This window comes from Eptatretus burgeri, chromosome 13 (genome assembly GCF_056783735.1).
Source record: "Eptatretus burgeri isolate ZD-2024b chromosome 13, Ebu_testis_v1, whole genome shotgun sequence".
NCBI lineage: Eukaryota > Metazoa > Chordata > Myxini > Myxiniformes > Myxinidae > Eptatretus > Eptatretus burgeri.
Genome location: NC_140973.1, coordinates 25,245,226 through 25,263,442, shown reverse-complemented (window position 1 = coordinate 25,263,442; position 18,217 = coordinate 25,245,226). Strand labels below are relative to the sequence as shown.

Below are 18,217 nucleotides of genomic sequence, written 5' to 3'. Positions count from 1 at the left end.
AATCTAATTCTCATCATGATGGACCTTGTCCTTGTATGTATGACAAGTAAGACAAAGACAATAATAAAAGAAGCATCAGTGTACTTTATCATTAATTACAGAGATGTTAATAGACAATGGCTAATTCAACAAAGTAGGGACTTTGTATATGGGAAGTTAACCTGGGATCCCAGCGTTATGAGCTGCTCATATGCGAGCACCAAAAAGGCCAAATTATTGGAGTGTCGATGGAGTGTCCTCCGATATGTTTGGATCACTCAACCTTATGTTTTAGATCCAATCTTTCCATTTAAATCTGAGCATTAATGGCACCATGACTTCAAATCAGACAGCACATCTGTTTTGATGGTCTCGACTGATGTTTCCTTGCTTGCTATTTTTCCAGCTAATAATAAGAATATTATTTAGGGCAAGTGGAGAGAATATGTTGCATAGTGGACTTGGTTGGCAGATATAACAGCCAATGTTTTGGTAGTGGAGGCCCATATAGTTAACGGTGAATCGTTTTCCATGGTTGAGACCAAATCTGGGACAGGTCGCCACTCTGTCCCAGGGTGCAGACATTTCTGCTGAGCAGGCATAGGAATCAAACACACACCAGTGAGGGCAATGAAGCAAGACTTTACTGACATGGGAGTGCCTGGGGGGAGCGGTGCTGAAATATCAGCCCCTGAAATGGAACGTTTCTTTCACTTCCTAGTTGTTGGTTTACTGGCAGAACTTGTGGGTTGGGGAGCTCTTTACTGCATGATCATAGATAACAAATCCAAGACCATCATCTTCTTCTTATTTTCAAAATGCAGCACATGGCTGCAGGGTAATTTCATTGGCTAAGGGCGCAATTGTGCCACTGATGTGCCATGAACAGCCCCCCATGGGTTAGGGTAGGAATTTGAAATCGCTTTGGGGTGCCGGCAATGGCTCGACTACTCTTTGCGAAGGATACCATGGAATCTTTAACTTCCACCAGCTAATGTTGGCAGACAGGACGCCCAGTTTAACGTCTATCCGAGGGACGGCATACACATTGATGAATCACCCTGTCTGTGTAACACCGGGATGACAGTTTATAGTTGGGTCGGGATTCGAACCCATGCTAGACGGCTTAGAGGCGAGTGTGTGTACCTCTACTTCATCCTGCTATTCCTCGGCCCAGTAATGTATTGAGTGCACTGACCATGAGGATGGGACTGTACCAGGTGCCTCAATATCCTGAAGTAAGCAGACTAATCCAACGGCGCTGCCATGTCAGTCTTGTCAGATAATGTATATGTGGTGAAGTTGTGGGCAACAAACGAGTGGTTTAATGGTTCACCGAACACAACACTACAGGTCCAAATACCCACCGTCACTATTCCTCTATTTTCAACTCCTCTTTGATTCCCTGCATCTCTCTTCATATATTTCTCTCATGTGGTGTTTATCTGCAATTGATTTGATATTGTTTCGATGTTAATGAATGTGAGGACTATGTTGATGAATTAATGTAATATTGTGACGATATTGATGCATAATTTTGATATTGTGCATATGTGATGATAGTGATGGATTCAAAGCTGAATTAACCCTTTGTGGGCCTGGCATCAAACAAATTTGTAGGCCCCAATTTGGGCAGCCATTGTAAAAGCCTGGAGATGGACACACAAAGGTTGTCTTTAGCACAGCGCACGGCTGCACACCTGTGTGCCATGTTTAACTGCTTACACGAGGCAGTTTTGCCTTATTAGGTCGTCTTCCGTGAAGTGGAAGACGGGGTTTTGCAATCACTTCTGTGGGTCTGTCTGCGTGCTTGTCTGTGGGTCTGTCTGGGATGTAACCTTTTTACCATTTTGAGCTTTTGTCATTAAATTTTCAACAAAACTTAATTATGAGAATATGGAAAAGACTAATTCATCATTTTGTTAAAATAATTTTCATTCTTGTTATTAATTATTTATTATTATTATTATTTTTCTTAGACCCTTTTTTGGCCTTTTATTGCATTATTATTTTTTAAACATTTTTTTTTCTCTCAGCAACCACTTGTGCGATTGACGCAAGATTTTCAGGGTGGGAGCAACTCCCCTTCCCCCTCCCCCATGGAGAAAATTTTAATGATAATTGTGGAATCATAGGTCATGTGGTATGACAGCCATCCTGGATTAAACACACACAAAAAAAACATTATATTTGAAACTTGGCACATCTCATTCGACTCCCAGTGGGGAATGGAGGATTGTAAGGATGATGTCATCGGTGAAGTGGTAGACCAGCCATAAATGTTTTAATCAAAATCCTTGTTTACAATTGAGATTCAGTATGTATGTCCAGTCAGAATTATTTTTACCAATTGAGCTTTTGTCATCAAATCTTCAACAAACCTTTATTATGAGATTGTGGAGAACACAAATTAATAAAACTAGTACGTGCCCGTAAAAAAATAAAAAAATAAAAAAATATTCAAACCGCGAGCAACAAACAACAACCACGCAGGCCGTTCCTTCGCTCTCGAGTGCCCGTACGTGCGTGGCCCGGAAGTTCGAATATTATTCGCAATTTAGTTTTAATACCCAATTATTCAATTAGCGCCAATGTATTTTACCTTTTCGCAATGTCGTGGCAAGGAAAAACAAAAAGAGAAGAGAAGAGAGAAAAAAAAATTTACTTCCTGGTTCGGAGCATACCAGCACTCTGATGTTCCCGAAATTTATACACCGGCTAATATGAAAACGATCATAACTTGGGGCATTGTGTTTATCTATAAATGCGCATAAGAAATCGAGAAATTATTAGAATACACGAAGTCATCATTATCCGGAAGTCCGTACGTTGTAACCTGTAATGGATCCGGAAGTCCGTACGTTGTAATCCATAATGGCGAACGCGGCTGAGCTTCCCTTCCCCATCGGCCATGCCCACGCAACAACGTGTCTTTTCATTGATTTGGTAAATAAATGGCCATAACTTGGGAAGCACTTGTCCGATTAATATCAAACTTTGAAAAGGCACATCCTCGGGTCCCCAGCAATATACCTGGCAAGTTTCAATTAGATCAGACCAGTGGTTGTCGAGAAACAGCGGTCACAGACATACACACACAGACACACACACACACACACACACACACACACACACACACACACACACACACACACACACACACACACACACACACACACACACACACACACACACACACACACACACACAGATTGCTGGAATTATAGATAGATGTACAATTTTTTTAAACTGAGCCTGGTGTTGGCGCAGTGGTTAGGGCAGCGGCTTGGGATCCAAGAGGTCCTGAGTTCAAGCCCTGTTGGGCCTCTGAATTAATACACCAGGGGGTTGACTCAGCCTGTCATCCTCCCGAGGTCGGCGAAATGAGTACCAGTGGACTGGGCCGGTGTATACCCTGGTTAAAATAGGTGTACCAGGTCCCTGTGTCGTAAGAGGCGACCAGGGTTGCGTCAGGAAGGGCATCCGGCGTAAAACATGTGCCAAATCACTATGCGGATCATGCGGATGATCCGCTGTGGCGACCCCTAACGGGAGCAGCCGAAAGAAGAAGTACAATTTTTTAAACTGTCGTTTTCGTCAAGTTTAGTTCGAGTACAAAGCAGATGCAGACAGGCTTTGCATTTTCAGATGCTTTCTACTCCCCATCGAATTCTGGGCATGGTGGCGTGCACCTGTAATCCAGTGACTCCGAGGCTTGAGTTGCAGAATTGATTGAGGACGGGAGCTCTGCACTGTGCTGTGTTAGACGGTACAGAACAGCCCATCTGATGCGGTGGCATCCGACCCAGATTGTCAGGTCAGGCCAGATTAGATCTGTGACTTGCTCCAGGTATCATGTAAAACCTGACTTCACCTGTTCATGGTCGAGTGTCGGTAACTAAACCAGCTCCCCCACCAGGTCCTCCTGGATATGCAACACCCAGCAGGACTAAAAACAAAACCTGTTGAAGAGTGGAGGAGCTCCTTGTGAGCCAATGGCCATCCATATCTGGTGTCCCACTGCGTCTGTGGACGTTCTTCTGCAGTGTGTTACCTTTCCTTGGAGGTTGGTGGCAGGATTTGCACTCTGGCCACCACAAAACACTTTACTCTGCCAAAAAACACACTGTAGTGTGTGCCGGGATGGTGCTGAAGTGTCGTTCACCAGACGGCGGTCTCCTTGGGTTAACCTGAGGCGGTCCCTTTGGGTGGGTGCCTGGAATGTCCTATCTCTAAGAGATTGTGATGGGCCAGGCATCTGCCTGGGGGATGAGGATGGGAAGGGTGTGTGTGTGAGAGAGAGAGAGAGAGAGAGAGAGAGAGAGAGAGAGAGAGAGAGAGAGAGAGAGAGAGAGAGAGAGAGAGAGAGAGAGAGAGAGAGAGAGAGAGAGAGAGAGAGAGAGAGAGAGAGAGAGAGAGAGAGAGAGAGAGAGAGAGAGAGAGAGAGAGAGAGAGAGAGAGAGAGAGAGAGAGAGAGAGAGAGAGAGAGAGAGAGAGAGAGAGAGAGAGAGAGAGAGAGAGAGAGAGAGAGAGAGAGAGAGAGAGAGAGAGAGAGAGAGAGAGAGAGAGAGAGAGAGAGAGAGAGAGAGAGAGAGAGAGAGAGAGAGAGAGAGAGAGATATATATATATATATATATATATATATATATATATATATATATATATATATATATATATATATATATATATATATATATATATATTGCAAGGAGAGAGAGGGAGAGAGAGGGAGAGTGAGGAGTGGTGGGGGAAGGGAAGGCAGTGTGAGGTGAGGGGAGGGAAGGGGAGGAAGTGGGAGGGAAGTGGAAAGGAAGGCAGCATGAGGGGAGGGAGGGGAAGGAAGTGGGAGGGAGTGGAAGGGAAGGCAGAATGAGGAGAGGGGATGGGAAGGCAGCATGATAGGAGGGGAAGGAAGTGGGAGGAGAGTGGAAGGGAAGGCAGCATGAGGGGAGGGGATGGGAAGGCAGCATGAGGAGAGGGGAGGGAAGGAAGTGGGAGGGGAGTAAAAGGGAAGGCAGCATGAAGGGAGGGGAGGGGGAGGAAGTGGGAGGGGAAGGAAGTGGGGGGAGTGGAAGGGAAGGCAGCAGCAGGGGAAGGAAGTGGGAAGGCAGCATGAGGAGAGGGAGGGGAAGGAAGTGGGAGGAGAGTGGAAGGGAAGGCAGCATGAGGGGAGGGGATGGTAAGGCAGCATGAGGAGAGGGGAGGGAAGGAAGGAAATGGGAGGGGAGTAAAAGGGAAGGCAGCATGAGGGGAGGGAGGGGGAGGAAGTGGGAGGGGAAGGAAGTGGGGGAGTGGAAGGGAAGGCAGCATCAGGGGAAGGAAGTGGGAGGGGAGTGGAAGGGAAGGCAGCATCAGGGGAAGGAAGTGGGAAGGCAGCATGAGGAGAGGGTAGGGGAAGGAAGTGGGAGCGGAGTGGAATGGAAGGCAGCATGAGGAGAGGGGAGGGGAAGGAAGTGGGAGGGGAGTAGAAGGGAAGGCAGCATGAGGGGAGGGGAGGGGGAGGAAGTGGGGGGGGGAGGAAGTGGGAGGGGAGTGGAAGGGAAGGCAGCATCAGAGGAAGGAAGGGGGAGGGGAGTGGAAGGGAAGGCAGCATGAGGGGAGGGGTTGGGAAGGCTGCATGAGGGGAGGGGAGGGGGAGGAAGTGGGAGCGGAGTGGAATGGAAGGCAGCATGAGGAGAGGGGAGGGGAAGGAAGTGGGAGGGGAGTAGAAGGGAAGGCAGCATGAGGGGAGGGGGGGGGGAGGAAGGGGGAGGGAAGGAAGTGGGAGGGAGTGGAAGGGAAGGCAGCATGAGGGGAGGGGTTGGGAAGGCTGCATGAGGGGAGGGAGGGGGAGGAAGTGGGAGCGGAGTGGAATGGAAGGCAGCATGAGGAGAGGGAGGGGAAGGAAGTGGGAGGGAGTAGAAGGGAAGGCAGCATGAGGGGAGGGGAGGGGAGGAAGTGGGAGGGGAAGGAAGTGGGAGGGAGTGGAAGGGAAGGCAGCATCAGAGGAAGGAAGTGGGAGGGAGTGGAAGGGAAGGCAGCATGAGGGGAAGGGAGGGAAGGAAGTGGGAGGGGAGTAAAAGGGAAGGCAGCATGAGGAGAGGGGAGGGAAGGAAGTGGGAGGGGAGTAAAAGGGAAGGCAGCATGAAGGGAGGGGAGGGGGAGGAAGTGGGAGGGGAAGGAAGTGGGGGAGTGGAAGGGAAGGCAGCAGCAGGGAAGGAAGTGGGAAGGCAGCATGAGGGAGGGGAGGGAAGGAAGTGGGAGGGAGTGGAAGGGAAGGCAGCATGAGGGGAGGGGATGGGAAGGCAGCATGAGGAGAGGGGAGGGAAGGAAGTGGGAGGGAGTAAAGGGAAGGCAGCATGAGGGGAGGAGGGGAGGAAGTGGGAGGGGAAGGAAGTGGGGGGAGTGGAAGGGAAGGCAGCAGCAGGGAAGGAAGTGGGAAGGCAGCATGAGGAGAGGGGAGGGGAAGGAAGTGGGAGGAGAGTGGAAGGGAAGGCAGCATGAGGGGAGGGGATGGGAAGGCAGCATGAGGAGAGGGGAGGGAAGGAAGGAAATGGGAGGGGAGTAAAAGGGAAGGCAGCATGAGGGGAGGGGAGGGGAGGAAGTGGGAGGGGAAGGAAGTGGGGGGAGTGGAAGGGAAGGCAGCATCAGGGGAAGGAAGTGGGAGGGAGTGGAAGGGAAGGCAGCATCAGGGGAAGGAAGTGGGAAGGCAGCATGAGGAGAGGGTAGGGGAAGGAAGTGGGAGCGGAGTGGAATGGAAGGCAGCATGAGGAGAGGGGAGGGAAGGAAGTGGGAGGGAGTAGAAGGGAAGGCAGCATGAGGGGAGGGGAGGGGAGGAAGTGGGAGGGGAAGGAAGTGGGAGGGAGTGGAAGGGAAGGCAGCATCAGAGGAAGGAAGTGGGAGGGAGTGGAAGGGAAGGCAGCATGAGGGGAGGGGTTGGGAAGGCTGCATGAGGGGAGGGGAGGGGAGGAAGTGGGAGCGGAGTGGAATGGAAGGCAGCATGAGGAGAGGGGAGGGGAAGGAAGTGGGAGGGAGTAGAAGGGAAGGCAGCATGAGGGGAGGGGAGGGGAGGAAGTGGGAGGGAAGGAAGTGGGAGGGGAGTGGAAGGGAAGGCAGCATCAGAGGAAGGAAGTGGGAGGGGAGTGGAAGGGAAGGCAGCATGAGGGGAGGGGTTGGGAAGGCTGCATGAGGGGAGGGGAGGGGGAGGAAGTGGGAGCGGAGTGGAATGGAAGGCAGCATGAGGAGAGGGGAGGGGAAGGAAAGGCAGCATGAAGGGAAGGGAAGACAGCATACCGGTACGTTGTCTGGGCGAAAGTGCTCTTAGTCGTCGATTGTGAAACCAAACTTGTTGCTGTTGCAGACTTTGGTTTTTTTTGGATCCTTATTCTCCACTATCTGTAATAGGTACTTTCTCTGATGTTTGGTTTTCAAATGTTTTTGCATATTTGATGTATTACAGTGATGAGCAATGTCTATTGAACAAAGTGAGCATGCAATTTTGAGACTGTCTCCTTTAACCTTCTCAAAATAGTTACAAACTGCACTTCCGGACCTTTTGAACGACATGTTGTCAAAACTTTATTAGTCGATGTATTGCCTACCCATCCGTCAGTTAACACTGTCCAAACATGTCTGTAGACTAACACCATCTGGAGATTATTATAATTCATAATTGAATTATTATAATATTGTGACTATATTCAGGAATTAATATCATATTGTGACAATTGATGGATTCATTAAATAAATTTAAATCAATACAATTGTATCGATTCAAATTCATAAACTATAGCGATGAATTAATACAATATTGTGCCTGTATTGAAGGATTATGAGAAAATTGTATGAATTTCCGATTCATGTTTTGGAAAGTTGATTTCATCCAATTTAATGTCACAACCAGAGCTTCGTTTTAATGTTACTGAGCTTGCACAGCCCTATAATTTAACTTGCACAGCCTCATACCTTAGCTTGTGCAACCTCATAACTGAGCTTGCATAGCCTCTTAACTTAGTTTGCACAATCTCATAACTTAGCTTGCACAACCTTGTAACTTAGCTTGCACAACCATATAACCTAGTTGGCACAGCCTTATAGCTTAGCTCACACAGCGTAAAACACAGGCAGGAAGCAGATGTTCAAATATCTTGTTATTATTACTCTTGGGTATTATAGTATGTGCTTGGCCATTATGGGATATGCTTGTGTATTATGGGATGTTACCATCAATGACTCCATTGTAAAATCACATTCCTTCATACTCTGTACAGCCTTCTCCTCCTGAAGCTTATTTACCATAGGAGAAGAACAGTAAGTTTTTAGCATATAAGGAAAAGACATCCGAGGCCTTTGGAATCCTTGTCAATCCTTTATCCACTACACCGTGAAAACCCCTTTTTCCTGCTCATCACTTCCGGATGCAACTGGTACCGGAAACTCGAGATCCAACATATTCACATATTACACAAGAAAGGCAAAATTATGTCACGACAAGTTCTTATTGCCCCACGCACGCAAATTGAAGAGTGTGGTTAAGCAATTGGTCCACTTATGTCTGTCGATCAGTTTGTCTACAAACGTCAGTTTATGATCGAGGAACAACTTCATTTCAATTGAATGTTATATTCGAACCCAAACATGAATCGGAAAGCAAACCTGCAGTTTAGCAGTACTTCCACTCTGATTTCATCCCGATCACATATGCGCAGAGAGGAGTGAGATAATATTTTTTTACTTTGTCTGCCTGCCTGGTAGTCAAACAAAATTGAAAATCATTACAAACAGTTAATTTACGGTTTTAATGACGTCATAAAGGACACAAACAACAGGCACGAAGAACTAATTTAATGCTCTAAATAAGGTGGTGTATGAGATGGTAAACTTCCTAAAAAAAAAAAATTTCTGCAACCTTTAAAAAATTTTTTATTTCAATTGAATTATACACTTGAACACTGTAGAACACAAATCGCCATCTTGTTACTTTCACAAACCCTCCGTCTAGTAGTACTTGGACAAAATATAGATTCCCTGAGGACAGAGTAACTATGAGAAAACCTGTGAGAATCAGCATTCGTGCCATCATGTCCTGAGAGCAGAATAACTGTTTATGATTCTGCATTCTGACAAATGTGGTGGCACATAGTACTGTGTGGTTACCATCACGCCTGTTATGTAAGGTTCACGAACAAAATTGACGTCGATCGTGCTTGGAAACGTAAAGCAAGAGTTTGAGAGACTTCCCATGTTCTTTTTCTCAAGACTGCATGCGGTAAGGTGTTCTATGAACTCTCTAGTGAGCTAATTTATCTGAAGTAATTGTTTGTAAAAGGAAAATTGATTAAAAGAGGATAACCATAATTTTATGTACTCTACTGCTAACTATATGACCAAAATTAATGGCACAGGAAGGAAGTATGCAGGGTAATTACTTTGTAACACATACTGTACTGCCCCAAAGTTTTCTAGACATTAGCTGTACTACTGTGTCTCAGTCAATCAATCATTTTTGGAAGACCTGTCCTCTTTTCATCCTTGGTGTTGGCCTAATGGTTAGGATGGTGGGGTTGGGATTTGAGGATCATGAGTTCAAATCCTGCTCGGCTGTGGAATTAAACCAGGTGGGGTTGACTTGACAAGTCAACTACGAGTGACTACGAGCCTTGACAAGGTATACAAAAAAAGAAAGGAAAAAGAAAAAGGGTTTATTGTATGTTTGGGTGTGCTGCCCCAACACTTTTGGTAACATAGTGGTGCTCATGGTAGCTGTGATGGTAGTATGCTTCCCATTGACCTATTTAATTTGCATTCTATCCCCTGATGGAATTAACCAAAAACTGCCATTCTGGTGCAGCGCCAGCAGGGGACGCTGCATCGTAGAGCACACAGTCATGTCGATGGTTCTGCAAAGCCAGATGTTCTGCATTTATATTGTAGTCTTGAAAGATCGCACAGTTCTTTTGTGATTAAAAACATAGTTGGTTGGGGGTCTTATCTGGTCAAGTTAATTGTTTGGTGTTGGTAGTATAATGAGCACTACCTGCAGTGTGGCACAGGTATGATGGGCCACCTAGTCTCCTGAACCTAAGTTGTCATACATACAAGGCCATATAAGGATTGAAGAGAAGCATTTTCTGGGACATTAAGCATGATCATGCACTTTTAATGATCTCAATGACCTGTAGCTTGCCAAGACACATGGCATCAAACCACATTGCAAGTTATGTCATGTAACATACGAGCACATCATGTAAAAGCACGTCATAATACATCAAACTATAGCGCATCACAACATGTCTCATTGAGGTGCATCTTAGCAACAGACCCCATGCCATATCAAACTGCTCAATGGCCTATGACAGGCCAATCACAAACTCATAAATTGAATACTTGTGTTCCCACCATGCTTGAGCTAAAAGGTTATCTTAATGTTTAAAACTGGAACTCTCGGGTGAGAGAGAGAGGTAATGAAGGCTGAAGTTAGGGGTTAAGGTCAGTCTTAGGGCAAGATCATGACACTGTAATGCACCATTTACCACAATAGAGGCTTAAAAGACGTTGTATTGATCCCATATGAGCATAAATAAGGCATACATTGGTTTATCAACAGCTTAATCTGCTGGTTATCTGGCTGCCCTCCCATTCCTTGTGCTCTGTGGTCTTCCAGGAGTTTGACGGTAACTCTGATGGCATGACGGTTGTGGTAAACCGCCTCGCCGAGCCGCTGCTGGCTCGCTACGTCCGGCTGCGCCCGACTCGGTGGAGAGAGGGCATTGCTCTACGGCTGGAGTATTATGGCTGTCAGCTCACAGGTAACCGCTCCACATCTTGTTGCACAATATCCAAAGCATGCCACAATCCACCGAGGTTTGTCGCACCATGACATATGCCAGGCCCATCATACCTTGACGGGCTATGGCACGTTGCACCATGGCATAACAGGCCCGTTATCCTGTAGCTTGCCAAGACACATGGCATCAAACCACATTGCAAGTTATGTCATGTAACATAAGAGCACATCATGTAAAAGCACGTCACAATACATCAAACTATAGCGCATCAAAACATGTCTCATTGAGGTGCATCTTAGCAACAGACCCCATGCCATATCAAACTGCTCAATGGAATATATACAGTAGTGATAGTATGCCGTGCATATGCCTGGTTTGACCTGCAGACTCGGTTCATGGTGATGTGCGGTTAACGGTCGATCAATACTGAAGGCCAGAGATCGTCTACTGAGCTCCTTTTATCATGAAATGTTAATGCTTTGAGAGCAGGTGTGCTCAGAGGGATTTGGTGTCAGAAAGGGGTTGTGTGAAAACGAAGGGAGAGGGTCATTGGGTGGAATATTTGCTGCAGTGTGAAATTTTGCAACTCAAATGGAAGGGCGACGCATAATGATGGTAATCGGGTCATAGCAAGTCTGTCGGATGACTCATTTATAGTCCATTGTTGACTAATTTCAAAGCAGATGCATGGGGGTAGAGATAGATACTGTGAAAAAAGAGTGTTGTAGACAGAATGGCTAAACTACTGCAGGTGTAACCTCCTAATGGAGTTGTCCTTTTGACGTGCCCTTCTCACATGATTTGGTTAATCAGCGATTGTGCCCGCTTATCCCCATTTCCCTTGCTTCTCCTGCAGACTTCCCATGCTCAGACTTGCTGGGAATGATTTCGGGTCGAATTCCAGACACTCGTATCTCAGCATCGTCTGTGCAAGGTGTGAACTGGGGTCCAGGAAGTGCCCGCTTGCTCAATCCTCGTTTCGCATGGTCACCTCGTGCTCATTCGGCATCTGATCAATGGTTGCAGGTGAGAGGGAACTCCATTTGTGGTCTTAATGGGTGAATATATTGTCATGTATGATCGACACATTTTGTGTCTGGATTCCAGTCATCGGTCTGGCTTATCGCTATGGCAGCTCAAATGGTTTACGAACTGTTTGTGTGTTCTCATAAAACCAAAAGCTGTATTTCAAACTTTTCTGTTCCTGTGCTTGATTTGTCAAAGCCATTCTGCTGTGTCTTCCCCACTGCCACCGGATCTGTTTTTGTGGATACGTTCCAAAACTAAAAGACGTACCTGTGAAAACCTCATGGCCACGTGATCCCAAATAATTCTGTCACCTACTATGACTCGAGTCTGAATACGTAGTGTATCACTGTTTTCAAGCTTTGCTTCTCTAATGTCTGTCTACCCTCGTAAGAATTGGTGTGGCTTCGTTTCTCGTGCTCCTTTGATGCAGGGGTTTGGTTGTCCCCGTGGAGGTTGATCATCTCAAGAGCATAGGTTTTTGGGCAAGTACCCTTAACCTGTAGGATTTCTTGTGTGGGTTAAACATTTAGAGTTGGCGCCAATCTCATTAGGATCCTTCTGTGTATATAACTGTTTGGTGGTTCGATGACACTCAAGAAAGGGCTAGAATTGGGGGAGTGGATATTTTGTTAAGAAATACATAGTGGGCATGATCGGTGCTCACTGGAAATGGATATATCTGGCAATAATCCGAGGCCAAATATATGTTAATGATTTTTATAAGCTATAACTGTTGAATTTCGGAATAATAATGTTATGTTTTTTTTATTGAAAAAAGGGGGGTAGAGCAGCAGGGTCCACACTCCGTGACTCTCTCCCCAACCCTTAATCTGCCAATTGTCTCTTTGTGGTGAGCTTTAATGTGATATTTGATTTTGTCTGAATCAGGTTGATATTTGGCTTAACAAACTGATTTAAGCATTTCAAGACCCAAGTTAATTAGAATTGTGACAATCATGTTAAATTAAAATATTATTCCATCATCTACCCAATCTGGGACACTCATACTTCCCACATCGAGGCTGTGGAGCTCATAGTTTCTCACCTGCTCAAGGTCCTGCTTAGACTAACATCTCTGAAAGGTATCATGTATATCGGTGGTTCCCAACTTTTTTCAATATATGGACCACCTTGGTGTCTATATATTTTTTTCCTTTGGACCACTTAACCCCTTTTTTCACAACATTTAAAAAAATAAATAATTAAATATAAAAGTAATTCAGCTCAACCAGAAACTCTGTGGATTCATCGAGTTGAATGGCGAATTTCTTGCCTCGAAGACGTTAAACAAGTTGCTATTCCATATCAAGTGACATATCTTGAATGCGACGACAAACTGTATTATTTGAAGTTGGAATGGAGGCAAGGTTGTGTGTTTTTTTTTCACTGCTTCAGAGCCAAATAAACATTTACACACATCTCCCACACAGGGCATCACAAGATCTTCGCCAACTGTGTGGGTTTTTTTTGGACTTTGCAATCCTCAGCGAAATCAGGAAAGATGCTTTCAAACCATTCTGAAGTCAAGTCGTCATTTTACACATTGAAAACTCCTGATGGCAAAGCCCGTTTCTTTAGTTGGATAAAAAACTCAACGTGCCTTCTTTTCACATTCTGGATTCTTTGTCGATAAGTGGCGGTGTAATTTTGCAGGTTTAAGCGCTTCGTTTGACAATACCTCCTGACAAATAATGCACTGTGCCTTTGGTTCGTCCTTGGATCCACTAAATGTAAATCCCAATGCTAAATATTCTGGATCAGGTTGGTCGCCGCTACCACTCGCTCGTATAAGAAATCTCTCCATTCTGCAATGCACTGTGCTCAATGCTCACTGAGTCGAACCAGTCATGATTTTATTTTTTAAAATACATAAGATAAAAATTATATATATATATATATATATATATATATATATATATGCATATGACGGAAGTTGAGGATATAAATTTATTAATTGAGTAAACGTACTTTTTTTCCTTTTCTTTGTTGGAAGTACCTTACGGACAACCTGCCGTTTACTCACCGACCACAAGTGGTCCGCAAACCATAGGTTGGGAACAAATGATGTAGATGATGATGCAAACATACTTCGAGTCAAATCCTTCAGTAAGTCTTGCGATATTAGCCGGTCATGGGATCTTCAGGCCAGTTTCAGACGGTTGAATTCCGACAGAACAATGGCGTTTGTCACGTGTGATGTTTTATGTTCAAATGTGGGGTATTTGTTTGGCTGGATGATGCTCATTGTAGTTCTGTGCTGAACTGGTACTGAAAACCCGACGGTCGCAGTGCAGTGGTTCTGAGCAATTACAGACTTTCCGGAAAGCAGCTCAGAAAACCGAAAAAGGCAACAGCCCGATTATGGTCCCAGGAGATTTGTCCTGGTGGTTTCCTTGTGATGTTGCTTTAAAACCACAGTTGTGACGTGTGGCCGTAGGCATAACGTGGCCTTGCCCAGAATGTGGCCCACACATTGCGTTGGAGTTTAAAATTCCCTGCATTTTGTTTTGTATGGATTTTGTTGACTTCATGATTTGAGTGCCGAACAGTGGGATTCGGACGTTGGACAACCTGCGGCACCTTAGCTTTCTAACATGTGGAAAGCAGTGTACGTTTGGGGTATGGAAAGGTCAAAGCGAAGATGATGTTTTGGGTGAGAGGGAAGGTGTGCAGAAGGTTCTGGGTGAGGTACAGTTCATGGGGTGTGTGTTTTTGAACTATGTGGACCTTTCAAAAGGTTCTATAAATGAAACACTCAAACAGAAGACACAGCAAAACATATTTATAACAGGATTTACATTTAAATAAAAATACTTTCACATATTTTCCTACTTTGTATATATTTATATGCTGTATAATGAAGTACAAGATATTGCTTTGTCTTGGACTACTGTGCATATGTTTGTTTGTAAAACCTTTCTAGTTTGTAGAACTCTTAGCCCAGTTTGCTTGTCTGGTGATTTGTAAACCTGATAACCCTCCAAAGCTGGAGATGATAAGAGAGTTTATTTGTACGCGCACATGCCATGAATACCTGTGTTTGTGTGTTCTTGTGGATTTGTTTTCTTTTGGGGAGTATGTTGGTGGACAAAATGAAGAAAATAAGACCCATCTGAACATGGTTCCTATTTGGTCTCGAGGGAACCTTAAGTTGCCTGAAGCATCAGAAGGTGTCTTTTCTGTTTATTTGCAGGTAGACCTCGGATCTCCATGGCTACTGAGCGGGATGCTGACCCAGGGTGCAAAGGGTGGTAATGGACACCAGCAAAAGCTGTATGTTCGGCGCTACCGCTTGTTGCACAGTGAGGATGGTCTGGGCTGGACCCCAGTGAGAGACCACGGTCATGATGAGCCAAAGGTATGTTGGACTAAACCCACAATGCAGTACATCCCAGTGGAGGAATTGCAGCATCTGCTTAAAACATAAAAGCCATATCCTGATCTTTTTTTCTGGTTTCTGAAACCTGAAAATGCCTTTTCCATGACCAAAGAGCTGTTATACAACAAAGAGGCCATCTTTAAAGTCCATCCAAACAAAAAGGTAAGTATTGTCGGACTTCAAGCCATTTAGATCTTTCATTTGCAAAAGCAATTGGGAACAAATCCAAATCGTTATTATTATTGTTTGAGGAAGATTGGAGCAAGATACCATTGGCAGCAAATGTGGGAGAGGATGCCAACCCCCCCCCCCCCCCTTGCTCCTCGATCCCAGTGGTTTAACCTGCACAATATGGGTTATGTGTCCCATATGCTGAACAAAAGGACCATAGAGGATGTATATACATGGGAGGGGGGGGGGTGGTGGGAGTGGAGGAAGGAGAGTTTTTACCCCACCTTTCCCAACAGGAGCATCTTGCCCCAACTTATCCTAATATAAATATACCAAAAATAAATGATGAAATCACACAAAATGAATCCTATGTCCTCCTAGGGGATCTCATTGCACATATTGGGTCAATATCACTCCCAGACGATGATTGGTAGTGTGTTAAATCCCCACGGCTTGAGTGACTCCAACGATGCTGGCAAAGATCTTCTGGTATTCCTTTCCCGAAATGAAGCAACCATTTGCAACACCTGGTTTGTGAAAATCGCTATTAAGAAGCAAACCTGGCAGTATCCGAGATCTAAAGTATGGCACTGCGTCGTCGACTGCAATTATGCGACAGAAAGGTAGTAGCCTGTGTCTCGATGCATCCTTGATGAGAGGTTCAGAATACCATACAGACCATCAACTGCTGTATATTAAAGTAAGAATTAAAAAAGATATGGAAGTGACACCCAAGCTCTCAGCGAATAGGAGGAAGATATGATGCGAACAAGATATGTGACAACCATGATGACAACACTGAGAATCCCCAAAAGTGGAGATTCCAGGAGCAACTATGTCTCAGGTTGAGAAAACACTTGCCATTGTCTGACACCAGAACAACTTCAGAGAAAATAAACTGCTATGAGTCAACGGCGATGGAAGCTGCAGATGACAGACAGCTTGGGTTATGAGGAAAGGAGGCAGCCTGACTGGTTCAGGGAAGGTTATTGCACCTTGGAACACTTTTTTTTTTTTTAAAGAAAACTAACACCTGGTTCTCAAAGTGGCACTCCTCAGGGCATGAAAATGATTATAGAAAGTTTACGAAGGCTGGGAGGCTCGGCAGGCAGTGCAAGAGTTGAATATCACCTGGTTGCAAAGCCAAGGAAGCACAAGAGACTTTTGGTGGGAAGAAGGTATGGTGGTGTATACGAGACATTCAGCATGGAAGAAAGGGACTGATTTCAACAAGGTGTGTAACTATTAATGATGAAGCTGGAGTCCCTTGCACCTCTATACACACTCAGCAAGAGGGATGGAGGAGACGCTTCTAAAAAGTGTTGAATGTTCAGTTGTTTTCACATGGCTGAGGTTGACAAAGTGAGACAGAGGCATATGAGAACACAACTGGAAGAAGCACCATCGAGGTTGGTGATACTTGGGTGACAACCAAGCTCAGAAATGGAAAAGCAGGTGGAAGATCAGGTGTCCTGACAGAGAAACAGCTGGATGCCACAAGCGAGTTCCTCGATCACCTTTGCAATTTCATACATGCTAAGTCAAGTGGAATGGATGTACAGGAGTTCCCCTACTTGTGGTCACTGATTGCTTCATTGAGGAGAGTAACTGAACATTTAGCGAAGTATTACCCAATCCTCCAGAGATGTTGGCACTCTGAGATGAGTTGTTTTGAAGGACCGCTGTCTAACCACCAAAACAAGGTGTCTTGTTTACTAGGATGTGTACTATCTGTGCTGTTGTATGGCGCAGAGTACTGGACACCATTGCGTAAACATCTCAAGAAGCGAAATTTCTCCACCATAGAGGCATCAGCACAGTCCTTGGCATCTCTAGATGTTAACAGTGAACCCTGCACCTCACATCACATGCACTGAGAGAACTATTGGAGGCAGGGTGGGGATTCAGAAAGGATATCCAACAAGGTGACTAGATGCAGACTACAGTGGCCGGACCATTGCATTCCCAAAAGGATGCTCTTCGGTTGGCTTTTGCAGCCTTACGTGCCTGCCGGACCGAGAAAAAGATGGAGGGAATTGATTTGAAGGAATTTGAAAGCTCTGTGCGAGTTATGGAAAATAGTTGGTATGAAGAAACTGCACCTTCAAGGGCATGCTGGCACGCTACCTATCAGAGAAGCATGGAGGAAGAATTTATGAACCAAGCAGAGCAACAGACTGACGCCCATGGGCAGAATCAGATAGAATGTCTGGTATGCAGTTGAATAGAAGAAGATAAGAAACACCATAAATGCATTGACTTAAAACAAAAACCAATAAGTACACAAAAATTTACAGTGCATTGTCAGATATATAAGCAGTGGCTTTGCAGCCAGGGTGGCCTTACCATACGCAGGTGTCATAGAGCAGAGAAAAGAGCGCAATGAAACTTGCCCCCCTATTTAGGGGTTGCGTGACCATATTACAGTGGTGAATAAACATGACAGTGGAATGTAACCAATATAGAAAATAAATCTCTATTAATTGATTCAGAAACATCACTGTTATTGATCCATAATCTACATTAATCATGAGAGTGGAATTGGAAGATGGTGAGGGAAGAATGGAGTACTTATAATCAGTTATGTCGTTTCGTTAAAATGGAGTGACGTGTGTGTGCATGTAAAATTAACAATAATAATTCGCCATAAAACATTTTCTAGGAGACTGCCCTGATTATTATTTACTTGTTTTGTTTCTCTTCATCGGGGTTTCACATTAACAACCAAACTCGGTTTCAAAAGTATCACCAAGAGCGGCGGCTTGCGTCAATTGTTTTATTTCCATCACGAGGTTTCTGCTCAACAGGAAAAGCCTTAAATGCGTGATGTTTGTGAAAATCTGAGCCATTTTGTAAGAACAAACTCTCTGATAAATATCTGAGTTATGTGGAC

General features: G+C 45.0%; 1 protein-coding gene across 2 annotated transcripts in view; it reads left to right on the top strand.

Annotated features, from left to right (window-relative positions):
* Positions 1-18,217, top strand: part of LOC147014096 (neuropilin-2-like) — a 66,379-nt gene that overhangs the window by 27,832 nt on the left and 20,330 nt on the right. For both annotated transcript variants that reach the window (XM_085851751.1, XM_085851750.1), the window contains exons 9-11: positions 10,622-10,766; positions 11,602-11,771; positions 14,968-15,132. In XM_085851751.1, the coding sequence (XP_085707877.1) occupies positions 10,622-10,766; positions 11,602-11,771; positions 14,968-15,132 (480 nt within the window). The remainder of the gene's footprint in view (positions 1-10,621; positions 10,767-11,601; positions 11,772-14,967; positions 15,133-18,217) is intronic.